Source organism: Bos taurus, chromosome 7 (genome assembly GCF_002263795.3).
Source record: "Bos taurus isolate L1 Dominette 01449 registration number 42190680 breed Hereford chromosome 7, ARS-UCD2.0, whole genome shotgun sequence".
Classification (NCBI taxonomy): domain Eukaryota; kingdom Metazoa; phylum Chordata; class Mammalia; order Artiodactyla; family Bovidae; genus Bos; species Bos taurus.
Genome location: NC_037334.1, coordinates 109,663,768 through 109,684,221, shown reverse-complemented (window position 1 = coordinate 109,684,221; position 20,454 = coordinate 109,663,768). Strand labels below are relative to the sequence as shown.

Here is a 20,454-nt window from a genome sequence, read left to right as displayed (position 1 = left end):
GTGAGTATTTTAAAGCCACAATGTGGTCTTGGTGACTGATTATAAGACTTAATCGTAGTGTGTAGAAAAACAGCAAAAAATGATTTATAGAAAAAAATGATTTATAAATTATGTTTCTACTTGTCAATATTTCAGAAGCTTTGAATATGCTCTATGCTTCCCTGGACCATGCTGTCTTTGATTGCGATCATCTGCCTGCCTTATTTTTTGTTGCGGAATCAGTTCTATACAGACTCTGCTGTGATGCATTCCAAAAAGCATACTTATACTCAGTTGAAATCAAGCTGGCAAAGGTATGTTTTAAGGTGATTCCAATGTATTTTAATTGCCACATGCACTACATCTGACCACACGATACCTGTTTCAGGATCCAAACAGGCCATTTGGTTTTATTACAGAATATTCTCTTGTTTGGTAGTTTATTTTAATCTCTAAATGTGGACACTACATTATTACTTGATATGCAAATGGAGATGGTTGGAGAAAATACAGTTTTGCCAGCTAGGTAAGAAAATAACATTTGATTAAGAATCAAGTTTGTACTTATTTCCCCTCCTGTCTATTTTAAGGGTTGCTGAATGCCAGTTTTCCATTTGAAAATGCTGACTGGTATACTCTCAAAATGTGGCCCGATTTCATAAGATAGATTGTTATCTCAGTATTCTATGTCATTTTAGAGCTGTAAGATGGGAACTATATTCATGCAGCTCATGTTTCATAAGGTCCTAGAAGACAGAGCGTTCCACTTCTGTGATGATCAGGTTGCCTGCTGCCAAACTTATTATTAGTCAAAGAAATTTGGCTTAACTAGTGGTTTTATTGCAAAGAAAAACCAGAAGAATAATTTCTTTATGAATAAAGAAAATATATCTGTATGTATATATTTTAGTTGACATATATGTATATACATATCATTTGAAATTAAGTACAGTGTTATTTGCAAAAATGTATTTTCCCTTCTTTACTTTTGATTATGAGATTTTGATTATGTTAGAAAGTGCGCATGAAGATACTCATGGGTTATCCAGGGCGTTTTGGAAGACGCTGTATTTCAGACCTTACAGATTAAGTCCAGATCGTGTCTGATACGTTTGGGGTAAAAGATTTATGGACACCAGGCAAGAAACAGAGCATAATAGAAACTGAACATGCAAAGAACTGAGGCTCTGCACAGAACAGCTGGGGGCAAAGAGACAAGTAAAATTACAATGTCCTTTTCTTCTTTCTTTATTTCCCAAACTGTTCATTATAACGATACCTAAGAGCTTCTATTTATATAATTATTTTGGGATTTCAAAATATAATATATGCATTACTTATATAAAAAGAGTTAGCATTAGGGCTAGTTTATGACAGGAAAAGAATGGAGGAAAAACATAGGTCAAGTGTGTGTAGCTTTTTCTCCTTTCCTTCTCATCCTCTTTGGTGGCCTTTTCCCATTTCTTGCCTTTTATATTTTTGCCAGCAATAAAAATGGCTATAAAATAAAGTTTTAGTCATTGTGTATATTGCTTATAATTTACATATACCATGGATTCATTTAATTTAAAAAGATTCCTATATCCTCTCAGGTGAGTGGTTAGACTATTTGCATTGCACAATAATTGGTGCTTTAGATGTATTAGACATAATAACTTGTTTAATCACAATAATCCTAAAAGGTAGGTGCTATTATTAACCACCATTCCACAGACTAGGCAAAGAGACTGTAAGTTGATTACCCAAGATCTCAGCAGAGAAGAGTTTGAAACCCAGGATCTCATGGACTCTCAGCCATGATTCTACTCATTTACCTGGGCTCCCAGATTTACTAGGGCTTCCCTGGTAGCTCAGCTGCACGGAGACTCTGCCTGCAATGTGGGACACCCGGGTTCTATCCCCGGCTTAGGAAGATCCCCTGGAGAAGGGAATGGAAAGCCACTCCAGTATTCTGTCCTGGAGAATTCCATGGACAGAGGAGCCTGGCAGGTTGCAGTCCATGGAGTCGCAAGAGTCAGACACGACTGAGCAACTGAACCTACTTGCCTATCAGATTTACCGATTTGAATGCTTGCTTTTCATAGTTCTAGATAATATAGACTAGCTAGGAGAAAGCAGCATGCTTTGTAAGTGCCTTTGATTTCAGACAAGAAGCCATTTCAGTCACCCACCTTTTCTCTGCAGGAGTTTCACTGTATATCTACTAGTCAGGTGGGTGCTTCTTTTTTGATGTTTTTCTTGTTGACAGAACGGTCTATTTAAGGATATTGCCATGGAGTCACTGCTCACCTTCACACACAGCATTTTGTTTCTCTTTCGACAAAGAAATATATAGCTCATGCTTGGGAAAAGACAGAAACACCTGATTCCTAGTATTACTTATTTTTACATTTTGTGCATATTCTTCCCTCATCTGAGTGTAGAATCTTAACTACTGGAGTCTGCTTATTAAGGTATCATTAGTTTAATATATATGCAAGCTATATACATATATATAAACCATATATAAACTATAGTTTAATGTATTTTTTCACATAATTGCTATTTATCCATCTATTTTTGGGTACGTTGGTTCTGGGCTTCTTCGTGGCTCAGACGGTAAAGAGTCTGCCTGACAATTCAGGAGACGCAGGTTCAATCCCTGGGTTGGGAAGATCCTCTGGAGTAGGAAATGGAAACCAGCTCCAGTGTTCTTGTCTGGAGAATCCATGGACAGAGGACCCTGGCAGGGGCTCCAGTCCATGGGGTTGCAAGGATGGACACAGCTGAGCAGCTAGCACTTCCGCTTTGGCGCTGGGTCCTCGCTGCTGCACGGACTTCCTCTAGCGGCGTGAGTGGAGGCTGCTCTCTGCTTGCGGTGTACAGGGTCTCACTGTGGCGGCTTCTCCTGTTGCCCAGCGTGGGCTCTCAGGTGGCTGGCCTCAGTACTCGTGCATGTGGGCTACGTGGTTGCAGCGTCTGGGCTTAGTTGCCCCCACAGCACGCAGAACCTTCCCAGACCAGGGACTGAATCCGTGTCCCCTGCGTTGGCAAGTGGATTCTTAACCACTGGACCACCAGGAATGTCCAGTTTAAATGTTTTAGACAGGAATATGAACAGTGTTCTTCAAGCTTCTATAAACATGAAACACATAACCAACTATTAAAATGTAATACATAATAAATATTATTCACCATTTCTATTTCACAATTAGATAACAGAGAAATGAAGATAAGGGATGAAAAGAGAAGGAAAGGGGATTAAAGAGCAAAGGAAGAGATGGGCAGGCAGAGAGAGAAATCGACAGGCGGAAATTTACCCTAGGAGGCAAAGCTTAAGTTGTCAAGCTGCAGAGACAGTGCGTGCAGCAGTGAAACATGAGCACACACGCACAGGGAGTTCAGAGTTCTTCAGAGGTAAAGACATGGCAATGAAAGCCTCGCTTTTGAGAATATTGCCGATGAAAGCTTTTAAAAACCATTTTCCAAGTATAGTCATATAAAGTTTTGCTTTGGGATCAGGGGAAACTCATGATCAAATTGCTGTATAATCCAGCAGTTATGCAGGCTGATATGTTTGTCGATCACGTTTTTTTCTCTTTTGACCCATGTTAAATTTTTAAAGTCTTGTTTTCAGTATCCTTCTCTGGTCCCTTCAAAATCTTAGATTATTCTTCTTCTGGTGAATTTATTATTTCTGACTTTGATATTCTCACTTAGACTATTGCAGTGTTCTTTTGAATAGTCTGTTGATTTCCACTTCCTTCGTATCTAACGTCAGTCTTTTGGAGAAGCATAGTACTATATCAGAGTGCTTTATATGAAGAGATCCCTTGGCATGACATAAATATTTTATTTATTTATGAACATGTACTGTAAATCATGCATGTTTATAAGTTATGGATACATTTATAAACATTCATGATACATTCTCAAAATTTAATGATCGAAAAATTTGATAACAATATTTGGAAATCACTGCTGTAATTGAAAGTTTGTGTGTTTTGATGCAATACACACAGTCCTGGGTTCAGAGCCCAGTGATGCTGCTCATTTGCTTAATAATCTTGTGGAAGCACTGAAACTTGTTAGGATCACCTTTTGAGTTTAATTTTATTTTTCACATGTGGATCTAATATTGCCCTGCATCGTGGCAAAGAGGACTTTGATATAAGGTCTTGATAGTGATATAAGGGTAGGTATTATTATTTGGTCCTTTCCTGTAATCTTATGATTTAACGATTTAGGCATTTATATTCCATTTATTACTATAGTCTGTGTTTTTTTCCTTACTTTTCATGAAATCTTACATATTTTTTGTAGATATTTCAATTCTGTTGTCTGTGTAAAACAGTTTTAGCTATACATGTATTTTAAACTTCACAGAAGTAAGATACTAAATTGTTCATTTAGTAATGACATTGTGTGTGTGTGTGTGTGCTTGCGTGTAATTTTATGAGGGAATCACACTCTGCACTGGAGAATATTTCTCAACGCTGTTGCAGTCCAGCACACACATAATGCACATTCATATCTGGACTGAAACAAGGCTCTGTGCAGGGCACCATGGCATTTCCTCTTATTTTAAAATCCCCTTTCATTGATTTCATGACTCACTTAAGGGGCATGACTTGCAATTTGAAAGATACTGTTCTAAAGGATATAGAACAAAACAGCATTCAGTACTGGTCATTATATGTAATGGAGAAATGATTTATAAACTTTTTTTTTTTTTTAGCTGTGCCAGTATTTCGACCTTGATATAAATGTTTTAAAGTTATTTCAAAAGCACATGATCTCAAGTGAATTTGAAATTGTTTCATCAAAAGCAACAGTAATAATAAAATGGTTTGTTTTCCTTATGGTTTTTAAACATTTATTGAGGTAACACAAAAATCTTTTTTCTTTCTCTTTTGACAGATTGGCTATTTGGTCTTCTTACGACTTTTTATATATTTCCTTCACGGTCACCTGGAAAATTTTAAACAACATTTACTTAGGCTTCAGCCATATTTATACGGTAGGCTGTCTTTTATTTTCTATACTTATAAATGTTTTATGTTATATTTTGAGAAGCTCAGACTATCACTCTAAAGAGTATAAGCTGTATTTTGTTTTTTGTGAAAGGTGATATGTGCGGTATTGAAGCGGACAGCTTCTGGGCAAGACTGCGTGGGTTTTATGTTTAAATTTCCTACTTAACTGAGCATCTGACCTTGTCTGTGACTCGGTTTTCTCATCTGAATTTCAAAAGTTAAATTCGTATCTTAGGTAACCCTAGCGGTGGTGTAGATGCCGGACTGGAGAAAGGAGAGGGTGGACGCAGGGGTCCGTTAGCTATGATGTTAGAACAGGCAAGAGATTAAAGGCATAAGCTTCTACAATGGGGACGGATAGAGTAAAATAATTTTGAAAAGTATTTGGAAGATAAAGAAAAATTGGACTTGGTGATCACGTGGATCTAAGCTGTATAAGGGAAAGTGAGCAATTTAGGATGAATCTCAAGTTTTACATACTGACTAGTAAGGTCAAGGTAATGGCACTCTGAACTGAAAAGGTTCTGGAGAAACACTGGACATATTGAATTTGGAGGTCCCTCAGGTGTATATACCCAGTTGGGAGCATGTTTGAAATTGGGGAATGAGTCAAGCCCGGGAATCACTTATTTCAGAGTGATTCACTTATTTCACTTATTAACATGGATCATTTAACAGTCATCACTGTTAATGTGAATGAGATACACCGGGAATGGGAGGTGTGGCGGCGGGGGAGGCGGGGGAGATATTTACTATAGGAATAAAGTCTTGGGGAACGTAAATAGTTAATAGATGATTGGAGTAACAGATATCAACTAGGAGAGGAGAATTAAGAGAAACAGGAGGGAGTGATATAGAAATCAAAATAGGAGAGATTCAGGAAGGTCACCATTATCGAGAGCTATAAAAGTGTTAAGCAATAGGAGCTCTGAAAGCGGTGATGCATGTCTACAGTTGGAAAGTCACTGTTCTTGGGCGCAGTCACCAGTGGAAGCACAGTTCAGACTGGAGGGAAGCAGAGTGGAGGGAAAGTTTAATGACAAAATGGTGAGCTGTTTTGAAAAGCTTAGCTGTGAAAAAAGAAGAAATGTGTCAGTAGCTTGGATGAAAAACAAGGTCAATAGAGGAGATTAGTATGTTGTAGGATAAGAAATCAAGAGACTCAGGATACAAGAAAGGGAGTAAAGTTTGATGCGAGAGGCTGTAGAGAAGGGAGGAGAAAGTAATAGTGGAAGTGTGTGAATACTAGTTTTGAAACCTAGACACGCGCAGCTGTAGATCGGCAGTACAGAAATCCATGTCTATTGTATCACTTGCTTTGTCTCCTTCATTTCACTATAAATCTCTTAACTCCACAGTGGTTAGCGTAGTGATTCACCAGCTATTCAGATATTTGTGGCAAACACATTTTGAAAAATTATTTATATGAAACCTCAAGTTCTTATATTAGCTTTTTAATGTTGATCTATCTCAAGAACACCAGCATTTTTGTTTCGTATAAGGATAGAATCCCCTATCCGCCCTCTTATCTCATGCTGTTTGGTGGAGACCTGCTTAGGCGTGTTCATCATCAGAAGCAGGTGGGTTCCTACCTGAGGCTGTGAGTTACTGCTCTCTACCCATGTTGCCATCCAACGGAAGAGTGGTCATTACTAATTTTTCCACTGTTAATGGACTGAAACTCAAAGGTTGTTTAAAAGTTCGTAAAAAGAACAACACAAAGATATTTCTGTTAAATGCCACATCGTCTTATGCGAAATGGCATAATCATTGCTGTCATTAAACTATATACTTTAAAAATCAATAACAACAACATCTTGAAAAGAATTAAACTGGAATATTGGTTTAAAAGCAATGACATCGATTGCAATTTCAAAATACCCATTATGAAGAGTATATATTCTGACTTGATTCATTTTCAGCTGGAAGTTTCCACCATTGTTGTATAGTAACTATACTTAATTGGGCATTCAACCATTATGTAATTGCTGTTTTGAATTATATGAACTCTTATGTATGAATTTTTTACCTTGTAGTTTTCTATTATACCACTAGGGGTCATACATAACATTGTTAATCTTCAGTAGTTGGGGAAATATACAGCAGTTTCAGCCTCTCAGTACTGAATTTAATTATATTTTAATAGCGAAAAGACAAATGAAACACAGTGCGAGATGTTAATGAAATATTTCTCACAAATTATTTTTCTTACACTAGCACTTTCTTGCTCCAAAGAATTATATTGGATGTATCCAAACATCTCTTCGAATGTGCAGTGCATTCTGAAAATCATGGAAATCATATGTAAAAGAGAACTCCCTTCTGAATCAATTTTTAGGCCTGTGGAGGACAAGAATACAGATTCTGCAATGGTGAGTATATCCCATGCGTGCTAACTGCTAAGTTGCTTCAGTCGTGCCCAACTCTCTGCCACCCTACCGGCTGTATAGCCCAGCAGGCTCCTCTGTCCACGAGACTGCCCAGGCAAGAATCCCGGATGGGTTGCCGCGCCCTCTTCCAGGGGTCTTCCCAAGCCAGGGATCGAACCCGGGTTGCCTGAGTCTCCTGCACCGGCAGGCGGGGTCTCTACCAGCGCTACGTGCGAGGCCCACGTGTATCCCAGTGCGTGGCAGATCAGGTCACATTACTGTGATTAAAAATCACTGCTTAACAGTTCAGTAACATGGCTGAAGATGAACTTAGCTGGGGAGAGGCATGAACAGTACAGACACTGAGGCCGCGCAACCGAGGCTCGCTTCCTAGATCGCAGTTAGGACCGCGGTGGAAGTCAGTCTCCCCCGCTGCTGCTTTAGATGGAGTGACGCCCTCCTACCTTCTTCCTTACAGAGTCCATCTCAGCTGATTAATTAAAAATCGCAACTTAATTTAGATTGACTTTTAAATGAACATTTTATGGTATTACATTTTTATTAAAGGGAGAGTGTATAAAGTGCAGGCTATTAATGAAAGCAAGTGTAATACTTTTATGCTCCATAATTCATGTGTAATAATATTTAATATGCTATTAAAACCAACTGAAAGCTTTTAAATGGTTCAAAATTGAGGACTTAAAAGCAAAACTATTTAAGAAAATTTTTTTTTTAATTTCCTTTGTTATTCCAACTAGCATTATGTTAAATGTATTTTTCTCTTTTTTAAGAATTAGAGAAACAGAATTTCTATTTATAAATTATAAAATAGTAGGTATATGTAGCAAAAAACAATCAAGAATCAAGAATTAAAGGTCTGAAGTGTTCGCTGCTTTCTTTCAGAATATATGTGAGAAAGGGAAATAGAGGCATTGCAAGTCACAAAGACTGAAGTTTGTCTTTTGAAGTACATCAGTCTATAAGGGACAAGAACACTGGAGTTCTGTTTGCATAAGACATAACTCATTACATACCAAGGAATTATATACAATTGGGACAGATAGTTTTTCCTAATGTTGATCACTAATTTCTGAGTTGGAAAGTAAAAGTTTTGTCATATACCAAGGATTATTTTGAGTTGCCTCATAGTTTCCCCATGCTTCCTTTGGTTCCTTCCTAAAACTACCTAAAATTTAAGTGTATAAGGAAAAACATTCAACCACATCTATCTGAGATTTTTCTAGGAGTTAGTGTTTTCTCTTTGGCTCATAAGTTGGTGGAGGACCATTTATATAAACAATGACATATGCCGGTGCCAGCCGGCAAAGTTGATCAGGTCCCGAGAATGTGCACGGTAGGGCTAAGAAAGAAACTAAAGCAAGAGACTACAACAAAGATGGGGTCGAGAGGTTCAGACACGTCTCCACGAAGGGACGCAGTCTGACACCAACTTTATTCAGCATCTTATATTTATACAGAAGAGTGTGAGAAAGACAAGACAGTTGACATTTTTTCTTGGTTGGCCTATACATCTTACAAACAGTCACAAGAAATCTTGAGAGCATGGGAATGGCTCCCTGTTATTATTTCTTACACCAGATAACATTTCCCTGTGCATGAGAAGTTTGCACAGAACTCCAGGTGTCTGCAGTAAATAAGCACCTAATCTCTGGGGTGGGGGGACAGAGAGCTATGTTTGCAAGCAAACCCTCAAGGACTGAGGCAGCTCCCAGAGCTGTGTCCTTCGGACAAAGGACCCCGTTCTCACGGGCAGCTCCCCGCAGACATACACTAAGCCCTTTGAACCATTTGGTTATTCTTACTAATGAACATAGTTTGCTTCATGCATAAAAGGAGCTTGTTTTACAGTTTAAAATATATTTTAATAATTCAAATATATAACCTAAGACATTGAGCAACAGAGAAAGTACTGACTATGAAAAGGAACGACCTACTCACCAACTGACTGTGTGGTCCAGAGTAGGTCCATTCAGTTCAGTTCAGTTCAGTTCAGTCGCTCAGTCATGTCCAACTCTTTGCAACCCCATGAACTGCAGCACGCCAGGCCTTCCTGTCCACCAACTCCCAGAGTTTACTCAAACTCATGTCCATTGAGTTGGTGATGCCATCCAACCATCTCATCCTCTGTAGTCCCCTTCTCCTCCTGCACTCAATCTTTCCCAGCATCAAGCTCTTTTCAGATGAGTCAGCTCTTCACATCAGGTGGCCAAAGTATTGGAGTTTCAGCTTCAGCATCAGTCCTTCCAATGAACACCCAGGACTGATCTCCTTTAGGATGGACTGGTTGATCTCCTTACCGTCCAAGGGACTCTCAAGTCTTCTCCAACACCACAGTTCAAAAGCATCAATTCTTCAGCTCTCAGCCTTCTTCACAGTCCAGCTCTCACATGACCTCCTACATGACCACTGGAAAAACCATAGCCTTGACTAGACAGACCTTTGTTGGCAAAGTAATGCCTCTGCTTTGTAATATGCTATCTAGGTTGGTCATAACTTTCCTTCCAAGGAGTAAGTGTCTTTTAATTTCATGGCTGCACTCACCATCTGCAGTGATTTTGGAGCCCCCCAGAATTAAGTCAGCCACTGTTTCCACTGTTTCCCCATCTGTTTGCCATGAAGTGATGGGACCGGATGCCATGATCTTAGTTTCCTGAATATTGAGTTTTAAGCCAACTTTTTAACTCTCCTCTTTCACTTTCATCAAGAGGCTCTTTAGTTCTTCTTCACTTTCTGCCATAAGGGTGGTGTCATCTGCATATCTGAGGTTATTGATATTTCTCCTGGCGATCTTGATTCCAGCTTGTGCTTCCTCCAGCCCAGCGTTTCTCATGATGTACTCTGCATTAAGTTAAATAAGCTGGGTGACAATATACAGCCTTGACTTACTCCTTTTCCTATTTGGAACCAGTCTGTTGTTCCATTAAACTCTCTAAATCCCTGTCTGCTGACCTTTAAAAAAGATACTATCTTCATCATCATATTTGCCCTAACTAATCTACAGGACTGTTGTGAAGACTGCAAAAAAAGCATGTGCTCATAAATTAGTAAGAGCCGTGCAAATGTAGACTAGTTATTGAAAAATATACTTAAGAACTCACTTAGGCAGTTAAATATAATAATTCTCATCTAAGGACATGATTATGCTGACAATAATTGTGCTTAATTATGTAGTTAATTGTGCTAACCCTAATGTGGTGGTGATTTGAGTGTTTTTCCTTTAATCAACTAAGAAACTGAAACCTTGAGAGCCTGCATGTTACAGTCGTGATGTGCACGACTTTCAGGGCTGATGCTGCTTTTCCTTAAGTCAGGCTGCTGTTGTCGGCCTCGGCAGGACACACAAAAGGACATGGAGGCCTACTGTTTTCAGGCAGTTCAGATCCAGCTTTCGATGAGCTGAAAGGGGCAAGAACGTCAGCACATGAAAAGAACGTTGTCTGCTTACGATGGGACAAGTCTCTAAGCCTCTGCGCTCTTCCACATTTTAGAACAGACGGTGTAGTTTCAGTCTTTTTAAATACTATCTCAGCTCCATGTGTGAGATTCCATGGAGAGAGTATAACAGATTTTAGCCTATCAGACTTATTGCCCTCCTTTTCCTGCTCCCATTTCCTCCTAATGTAAAGAATGTAGAAGGTCGTGTAGCCACAGCGCTGCTGAGAGTCTCAGGTTCAGCGGATTCAGTGGTTGATGGCGTGTGTTGTCGCCCGGGGTCCGCCCAGCTTCTCTGGTGTAAGTGTAACCCAGCCTCCCCACTTCAGTTGAGTATTTACTCATTCAGTACTCATCTGTCTCAACTTCTGGGGAACAAAAGGGGGGAAGAAGGGAGAAAACTGGGAATATAAAAGGTAACATCTGTATTCATCCTGTCTCTCTTCTTTATTATTCATATGCTATAGCAGAGGATTTGTGGAGTTATTTTTACAGCTCTTATCCTCCAGTAATGCTACAGGGCCCATGATAACATATTTCGGCCACTGTAAAATACTTTATTTTTAATATTTTTATAAGCATTGGAGTAGAAACTATTTGTTTTCGAAGAGCTATTAAAAAATCACTTAAAAAAGGAATTCTGTGGGATATAAGCATTAGGATACACACAGTATGGGTGTTGGTTCTTTATAAAAATAGGAAATTTCCTTTCCCCTGCTGCTGGAACCTGTTTCTCCTTTTAATGTTCTTTCAAGCTGATCCAGACACAGGGTTTCCATTGACTTTGACAAATGGTGCACTTTAATTGGCTCTGTGGATTGCAGAGCCAGAACACTGGATTGAGTTTTCCACTCTGTCCTTTGGTCACCAGCAAGGCTGAATTTGTTAAGCACAGTTGTCACATGAGAATAATAACATGGTTCTTTGGAGAAGGTAGATTCAAATTCAACTAAAATGCAGTAGACCATTTACTAACTAGGTGCATCCATCCTAAAGCACAAATAGTTTCACGAAACCTTCGAAAGACACAGGCTTTACATTCAAATGTATTCGCAGTCTCATCTTCCAGGGCCTTAAGTACTTAGTAAGCCGAAAGCATTGTCTAAATTTGGAACATTCTGTGTTGTACTGTAATTATAAATGGTTTCTAGGAATTGGGTTAGACTGAAACACAGGTTCTTTATAATTAGGAGCATTACCCTGTGATTCACGTCCTGTTATTAGGTAACACATTTGTATTGAGAGGTCCTTTCATGGCAGTGACAACCATCTCCCAAATGCATGAAAGCAATGATAAAACTCCAAATGCTGTCTTTGAGCAGTCACAATAGAGCCCGTGCTTCAGAGTTCATTTTTGCTATCAAAAAGTCTGGTCAGACACTCAGAGCTTCTCAGATTTGCACAAAATTCAAGCTGATGTGGTTATCTGAATTCTCAGCCAACAGCATACTGGCAGCACTTTGGTAGGTGGGCTTTATATCTGTACTGAGTTGGGTCTGTGCTGTGGCATGTGAGGTCTTTCCCTGCAGGACACAGACTCTGGCTGAGGCAGGGGCTCTGGGACGAACAGGCCTCAGGAGTTAGTGCACAGGGGCTCTCTAGCTGGGGGATGTGGACTCAGTACTCGCAGCACGTGACTTAGTCACTCCGTGGCATGTGGGAGCTTAGTTCCCTGACCAGGGATTGAACCTGCCTGCCCTGCATTGCTGGGTGGATTCTTAACCCCCCGGGAAGTCCTAACCATAAGGTTCTGGAGGGCAGGTGTGGAGATCTATGCAGCCTCCTAAGGGAAGCCTCGAATATACGCTTCCCTGCTGATTAAAGCTGCCACCTGCCCACCTGCAGGGGCCGGCCTCCCTCTCGAGCATCCCTCCCCTTGTCCTTGGGTATGGGTGCTAGTCTGCAAACCAGCATAGCCCAAAGCTGGGCAGCAGGCAGGGGGAAATGAAGGAACTACCGGACGTGGCCGTAAAACCACACTGACCCCGAGAGAGACTAAGTTCCAGTTCTCTGGGAGTCATTCAATGCAGTGCTCCGTGCCTGATACTTTTTAAAACTACAATAATATGAATTACAAAAATTAAAAAGAAATCTATGTATAGGCATTCATTTCTATTGGACTGAAAATAAAATTAACAGCTAAATTTTATGTTTTAAAATACACATTTTTATTTATGTACTGTAGTCAGCAGTTTGTTTGCAGATGGGAGTTATCAGCCAACCGCACCTTGGGTGGGGCTGATCTGGTGTAAACGCAAAGAACTCTACACCACCTACGGCCCTCAGAGCGCTGCTTCCTCTTCGTCTACTATGTGGTTGATATACGTGATGATGGTATTAAATCACATCATCATCATCATTATATTAATTCATTCTAGTTTTTCAAATACATTTTTTCTTTTGCAAAAAGTATAAAAGCAGGGAAGAAACTTTAGCAAGATGTCCATGTAAATGCTTGAATTATAGAAGGATTTAACACATAAGGATAAGAGATAAGCCTCACTTATCTGGAAAATTTCCAGGTATGGCAGGTTGGGGGAGGCCCTAGGGAAACAGGAGTCCCCTTTAGATTGGATGCTGGCAGATGTAGGGGCAGTTCTGGTTGGGTGTTTTGTAGGGGGCACAGTGACTTTCTGTGTGTGCTTAGAAAAAAAACCAAGTGGCTTTGTTTATTTATCAGAGTCGTGTTGTCTGAGGTTGATATTCTGTGAGTTTATGTCCAGCAGAGTAAAATGACCTGCCTGTGAGCAGCAGACCAGTTTGTAGTCATACTGATGTCAGCTCAGTTCCAGAAGTCAGAGGCTTCTTTTTTCAATTTTAGTGATAAGTGAGAATGGTGTCCTATAAAATTGAAAATCAAGCTGAAATCTCCAGGATCTAAATCCTGATCATTTCTTTACCAAAAGCTTTTGCAAATTTCCTCTGATGATGGTACATAAGTTTGTTAAAGAGAATTTTTGACTTAATTGAATAGTCTCTAGCCACACAATGTACATGATTTGAAAAAAAAAAAAAAAGTATTGATTGTTTTTGTTCATCAAGCCATTCACAAGTTTCAAAACGTATGTGCCTACACACGCATTCAGAGTGTCTGCCACGTGAGGGTTGTCAGGCGTCCAGGCTGAGAGTTCTAGAGCGATTTGGGAAAAGAATTTCAGTTATGTGGGCTCCATGTTTGGGGGGAGACTCTACCACAAAGCAGAACATTGAGTTATTTGGATGAAATATGTATATTAACTGGAGTCCACACATCTTAGTCTGATGTCTCATGTTATTTTAGAACAGGCTTTTTGAGGGTATTCTAATATTCCAAACACCCCCTGGTCTCCCCTTCTCCTGTGGATGATGGTTCCCTGAGGCAGTAACGCTCCTGCAGAGACTGTATCCTCCTCCTGCCTTTATTGCCAGCACCCACGTCCCAGACATAATGCAGATTAATCCACATCTGTGAGACTCAACTAAACAGTTGACTAGACTAAAACGTCTTCGTTTAAAATTTATGTATGAACTTCTGGCCTTCTCTCTTAGGAGTGCACAATATGAAAACTTAAGTTGTAGTCTTGATGCCATTTCAAATAGTAAATGAGAATTATAAAACTGTTTGGAATCTCTTTAAATGTTTTTTTTTTTTTTTTTGGTGCATAAAAGAATAAAATACCAGCTAAATTAGTGATTTGAGTACATATCACAGGATGTGTATTCGAATCTTTACTGTTGACAAAAATTCAATAGGAGTGCTATGTCTAAAAACTGTTTCTTTTCATATGTGAAACGAATCGCCAATCCAGGTTCGATGCATGATACAGGGTGCTCAGGGCTAGTGCACTGGGATGACCCAGAGGGATGAGATGGGGAGGGAGGTGGGAGGGGTTCAAGATGGGGAACACATGTACACCCATGGCGGATTCATGTCAATGTATGGCAAAACCAATACAATATTGTAAAGTAATTAGCCTCCAATTAAAATAAATAAATTTATATTAAAAAAATAAAAATAAACGGACACAAACACACACAAATCTGTTTCTTTGTACCAATTACTTTAGTAGATCAATTAAATCTTTGAAACTGTTGGGAAGCATTTTAAGAGAAAAACAAATAACTCATTCGCATTCTGATTTTGTAGGCTTTTAAAATCGTTTCTTAGCAGACATTGACCATGTCCAGTTAGGCAATACTTTGGTCCTTAGAGTGAAAATACACATTAAAAAATATTTATTTATTTGTTTATTTGGCTGAGTCTGGTCTTAGTTGTGGGCCCTCGGGATCTTCCTTCTGTTGGGGCACACAGACTCTCCAATTGTGGCACACATTTATATATATATATATATTTAAATTGAAGGGTAATTGCTTTACAGAATTTTGTTTTTCTGTCAAACATCAACAAGAATCAGCCACAGGTACACCCATGTCCCCTCCCTCCCAGATCTCTCTCCCATCCCTCCCCATCCCACCCTTCAGCCTGTCACAGAGTGCTTATTTAGCTTATATGCAGAGTACATCGTGTGAAATGTGGAGCTGGATGAGGCACGAGCTGGAATCAAGATTGCTGGGAGAAATATCAATAACCTCAGATATGCAGATGATACCACCCTTATGGCAGAAAGCACCCTTATGGCATGAGGCAGAAAGAGCCTCATGATGAAAGTGAAAGAGGAGAGTTAAAAAGCTGGCTTAAAACTCAACATTCAAAAAACTAAGATCATGGCATCTGGTCCCATCACTTCATAGCAAATAGATGGAGCAACAATGGAGACAGTGACAGACTTCATTTTCTTGGGCTCCAAAATCACTGCAGATCGTGACCGCAGCCATAAAATTGAAAGACACTTGCTCCTTGGAAGAAAGGCTATGACCAACCTAGACAGCATATTAAAAAGCAGATACATTACTTTGCTGACAGAGGTCTGTCTACTCAAAGCTATGATTTTTCCAGTGGTCATGTATGGATGTGAGAGTTGGACTATAAAGAAAGCTGAGCACCAAAGAATTGATGCTTTTGAACTGTGGTGTTGGAGAAGACTCTTGAGAGTCCCTTGGACTGCAAGGAGATCCAACCAGTCAATAAGGAGATCAGTCCTGAATATTCATTGGAAGGACTGATGATGAAGCTGAAACTCCAATACCTTGGCCACCTGATGCCAAGAGCTGACTCATTGAAAAAGACCCTAATGCTGGGAAAGATTAAAGGTGGAAGGAGAAGGGGATGACAGAGGATGAGATGGTTGGATGGCATCACTGACTCGGTGGACATGGTTTCAGCAAGCTCCGGGAGATGGTGATGGACAGGGAGGCCTGGAGTGCTGCAGTCCACGCGGTCACAGTCGGATATGACTGAGCGACTGAACAACACTGTACGCAGGGGATCCATGTGAAAATAAACATATGAAGCTCAGATCAACTGCATATTCTTTTAAAAATGTGTTCGAGTAAATTGTTCCACTTGATGTAACATGATGTAGAAAAAAACATTTAAAGTTTATTTCCATGTTTATTCAAGTCAAAGAACTCTTTCTCAGACATATTTTCATATTTCACTTCCAGGAACATTTGCAACTTAATGAGAAAGGATATGAAATTAGCCACCTGCTCTGGCACTGTGTTTCTGCCTGGACTTGTGTTCAGAAGAACAGTCCCCAGTTAAATAAGGTGCTTGAACATCTCATCTCTCGTAAAACACAGCTTCAGAAGAAATCCTGGTAAGTGGGATCCTATAAATCCAGAGTAACTCATGGAGAAACCTTTGTGTTTAAATGTTAAATAACCTTTGTACTTAAATGTTAATCACACCTTAGTTGACTATGAAAACAATTTATAATCTCAGTTCCAAAGACGAGGGCAGTTTCTATATTTTGTATTAGTTCATTTCATCAATAAATTGTTCTCACCTTTTTTTGGCTAGATGAGCATACTTGTATTGCCTTTCGTCTTTATCGAAGGAAATTTGTTATTGATAACTTCATTCCCACAATTTTAAGCATCTTTTCCTTTTCAAGTTATCTAACAGCAGTGAAGCACAGTTATTACCCATGGGGGAGTGTGCTATGACTCCGTTTGTTCCCTTATGCCTTAGTCGTAAAGTCGTAACAGAAGTGACTGTTAAGCCTTAGTTTCCTCCTCTACATATGGTAATTTGAAAAGGGATAAAAAGGTCTTAAATTACTATCAAAGAGGGCACGAGTTCAATTGCGGAAAGAAGAATTTTAAAGGAGTATTTCTGAGGAAATTGATCAGAGGATATCTCTTTCAGTATTGGAGGCTGATCAGAGAATTTGAATTATTTTTCCACTATTAACAATCAATAATATGTCATGCTATAGCAACTTGCAAATTCATAAATTTTTCTTAAAATTAATTACAGTTTTTAAGCCTCTGGCAAGCCCACTCTATGTCAACCAATTTGTACAAATTTTGTCCATTTCTTATGGACAAAAACTATTTTCCCAGTTTCATTTGGATGTTTTTGGGGATTCTAGATCAAGTAAAGATTTCTGGAGAATAGCTTAAAGCTTGTCTAATAGCCTATTTTAGAGTCTTGGAAGACTCTAACTTAATATAAAAATAAATTATATTTCAATATAAAAGTAAATATTGTGTAATGTTGTCAAGTTTATTTTCAAAATATTCTAATAATTTCCAACTAAACATGTTTAGATAAGTGCAGTGGCTGATTAAGAATCTAATTTTGAAAGTCAAGAAATTATTTCTTTTACCAATCTTCATTTTCACTATATTATCAATATTTAATTTAATTTTTCAGTGATTTGTCTTTGAAAGTGAAAGTAGCTTAGTCATGTCCAACTCTTTGTGACCACATGGACTCTACAGTCCATGGGATTCTCCAGGCCAGGATCCTGGAGTGGAGCCTTTCCCTTCTCCAGGGGATCTTCCCAACCCAGGGATCTAACCCAGGTCTCCCGCATTGCAGGCGGATTCTTTACCAGCTGAGCCACAGGGGAAGCCCAAGAATGCTGCAGTGGGTAGCCTATCCCTTCTGCAGCGGATCTTCCTGACCCAAGGACTGAACAGGGGTCTCCTGCATTTCAGTTGGAGTCTTTACCAACTGAGCTATCAGGGAAGCCCTCAGGGATTTCTCTTTAAGATTTTTAAAATAACTTAGTATTTTATAAATTTAGGGGTTTGGGGGATTATACACGATTATCCTTACTTCACAGATGAAGAAACCAAGGCCGAGTTCACAGACTCCGTGGTGACGGGAACCAGGTCTCAGGGCCCAGCGCAGCACTCTCTTCGGTGTATCAGCCTGCTTTCATTCTGGCTCCTTACTCAGGAGGCTGAGGCATCGTGGCACTGAATCCTGACTTCCCTGCTTTCATTCTGGCTGCCTTACTTAGGAGGCTGGAGGCATCGTGACACTGAATCCTGACTTTTCTTTTTCTGGGAGGACATTGTGGAAATCAAGTGTGGGAGGGCAAGGCAACAATCAGACAGTGCTGAATGAGCAGAGTACATTGAAAAAAATAGTAAGACCCAGTGACTGTAACGGAATGGAAAAGGTAATTGTTTAAAAGAGCACTGCCGAATAGTTTTGTTTTTTATACTTATTGTTTTCAAAAATTAATTTATTTGTTAATTTTATTTACACTGGGTCATCATTGCAATGGGGCTTTTCTCTAGTTGCAGAATGGGGACTACTCTCCAGCTGTGCTGGGGCTTCTCACTGTTATGGCTTCTCTTATTGTGGCCCCTGGCTCTGGGCCACAGGCTTCAGTCAGTTCAGTCCTCAGTCGTGTCCGACTCTTTGCGACCCCATGGACTGCAGCACACCAGCTTCCCTGTCCATCACCAGCTCCTGGAGTTCACTCAAACTCATGTCCATTGAGTTGGTGATGCCATCCAACCATCTCATCCTCTGTCGTCCCCTTCTCCTCTCGCCTTCAATCTTTCCCAGCATCACGGTCTTTTCCAATGAGTCAGCTCTTCACATCAGGTTGACAAAATATTGGAGTCTCAGCTTCAGCATCAGTCCTTCCAATGAACACCCAGGACTGATTTCCTTTAGGATGGACTGGTTGGATCTCCTTGCAGTCCAAGGGACTCTCAAGAATCTTCTCCAACACCACAGTTCAAAAGCATCAGTTCTTTGGTGCTCAGCTTTCTTTATGGTCCAACTTTCACATCCATACATGACCACTGGAAAAACCATAGCTTTGACTAGATGGGCCTTTGACAGCAGAGTTATGTCTCAGCTTTTTAATATGCTGTCTAGGTTCCAAGGAGCAAGTGTCTTTTAATTTCATGGCTGCAGTGATCATCTGCAGTGATTTTGGAGCCCACAAAAATAAAGTCTGTCACTGTTTCCACTTTTTCCCCATCTATTTGCCATTAAGTGATGGGACCGGATAACATGATCTTAGTTTTTTGAATGTTGAGTTTTAAGTCAGCTTTTTTCACTCTTTTCTTTTACTTTCATTAAGAGACTTTTCAGTTCCTCTTTGCTTTCTGCTATAAGGGTGGTGTCATCTGCATATTTGGGTTTATTGATATTTCTTCCTGCAATCTTGATTCCAGCTGTGCTTCTTCCAGCCCAGTGTTTCTCATGATGTACTCTGCATATAAGTTAAATAAGCAGGGTGACAATATACAGCCCTGACATACTCCTTTCCCAATTTGGAACCAGTCTGTTGGTCCATGTCGAGTTCGAACTGTTGCTTCTTGACCTGCATACAGATTTTGCAGGAGGCAAGTCAGGTGGTCTGGTATTCCCATCTCTTGAAGAATTTCCCACAGTTTGCTGTGATCCACACAGTCAAAGGCCTTGGCATAGTCAATAAAGCAGAAGTAAATGTTTTTCTGGAACTCTCTTGCTTTTTCGATGATCCAGCAGATGTTGACGATTTGATCTCTGGTTGCTCTGCCTTATCTAAATGCAGTTTGAACATCTGGAAGCTCTTGGTGCATGTATGGTTGAAGCCGGCTTGGAGGGTTTTGAGGCTATGGTAGTTGCCGCAGGGGGCTCGTTCATTGCGGCGAGTGCCTCAGTATTTGTGGTGCCCCAGCTCGTCCGCTCCGTGGCGCGTGTCATCTTCCCAGACCAGGGACCTAACCTGTGCTCCCTGCATTGGCAGGTGGATTCTTATCTACTGCACGACAAGGAAAGTCCTATTTACTGTTTTTTTAAGAAAAGAATTTAATCTTTCTTTTTAAATCATGTCCCTAGTAAACAGAAATAACCCATTGACATTAAAAATTTTTGTCTTTTTAAGTTAGCAATTTGACTATTAGGCAAGTTTTCTGTTAATTATAATGATAACATTATACCACGTATTAAAAAAAAACTTTTCTTTTTAAAAGTATTTGTTATTTATGTGACCACCTATGTAGTTTTTAAGAAGTTATAATTCCAGAAAAAACCAAACAACCTGTGATATAATCACTAAAATCAAACCAGAAATGTTTTTGTATTTCTGGAGAAACTTTATTATTCATTTTGTCTACTCTGAAGTTTAGGTACATGTGAAAAATTTTTAAAGTGGACTAAACATATTTAGGATTATACAAAGATACTGAGGCTTCAGACCCTGATAGTAAATTAGGACTTTGTTAAGAAGGGAACGACAGAGGATGAGATAGTTGGATGACATCACCGACTTGATGGACATGAGTTTGAGCAAGCT

General features: G+C 39.7%; 1 protein-coding gene across 15 annotated transcripts in view; it reads left to right on the top strand.

Annotated features, from left to right (window-relative positions):
* Positions 1-20,454, top strand: part of TMEM232 (transmembrane protein 232) — a 346,237-nt gene that overhangs the window by 44,087 nt on the left and 281,696 nt on the right. For all 15 annotated transcript variants that reach the window (XR_009495390.1, XR_009495389.1, XR_009495391.1 and 12 more), the window contains 4 exons: positions 136-293; positions 4,879-4,978; positions 7,212-7,366; positions 16,361-16,515. Coding sequence is in view for 12 of the 15 variants with exons in the window: in XM_059888844.1 (XP_059744827.1) it covers positions 136-293; positions 4,879-4,978; positions 7,212-7,366; positions 16,361-16,515 (568 nt within the window). In the remaining 3 variants the exon portion in view is untranslated. The remainder of the gene's footprint in view (positions 1-135; positions 294-4,878; positions 4,979-7,211; positions 7,367-16,360; positions 16,516-20,454) is intronic.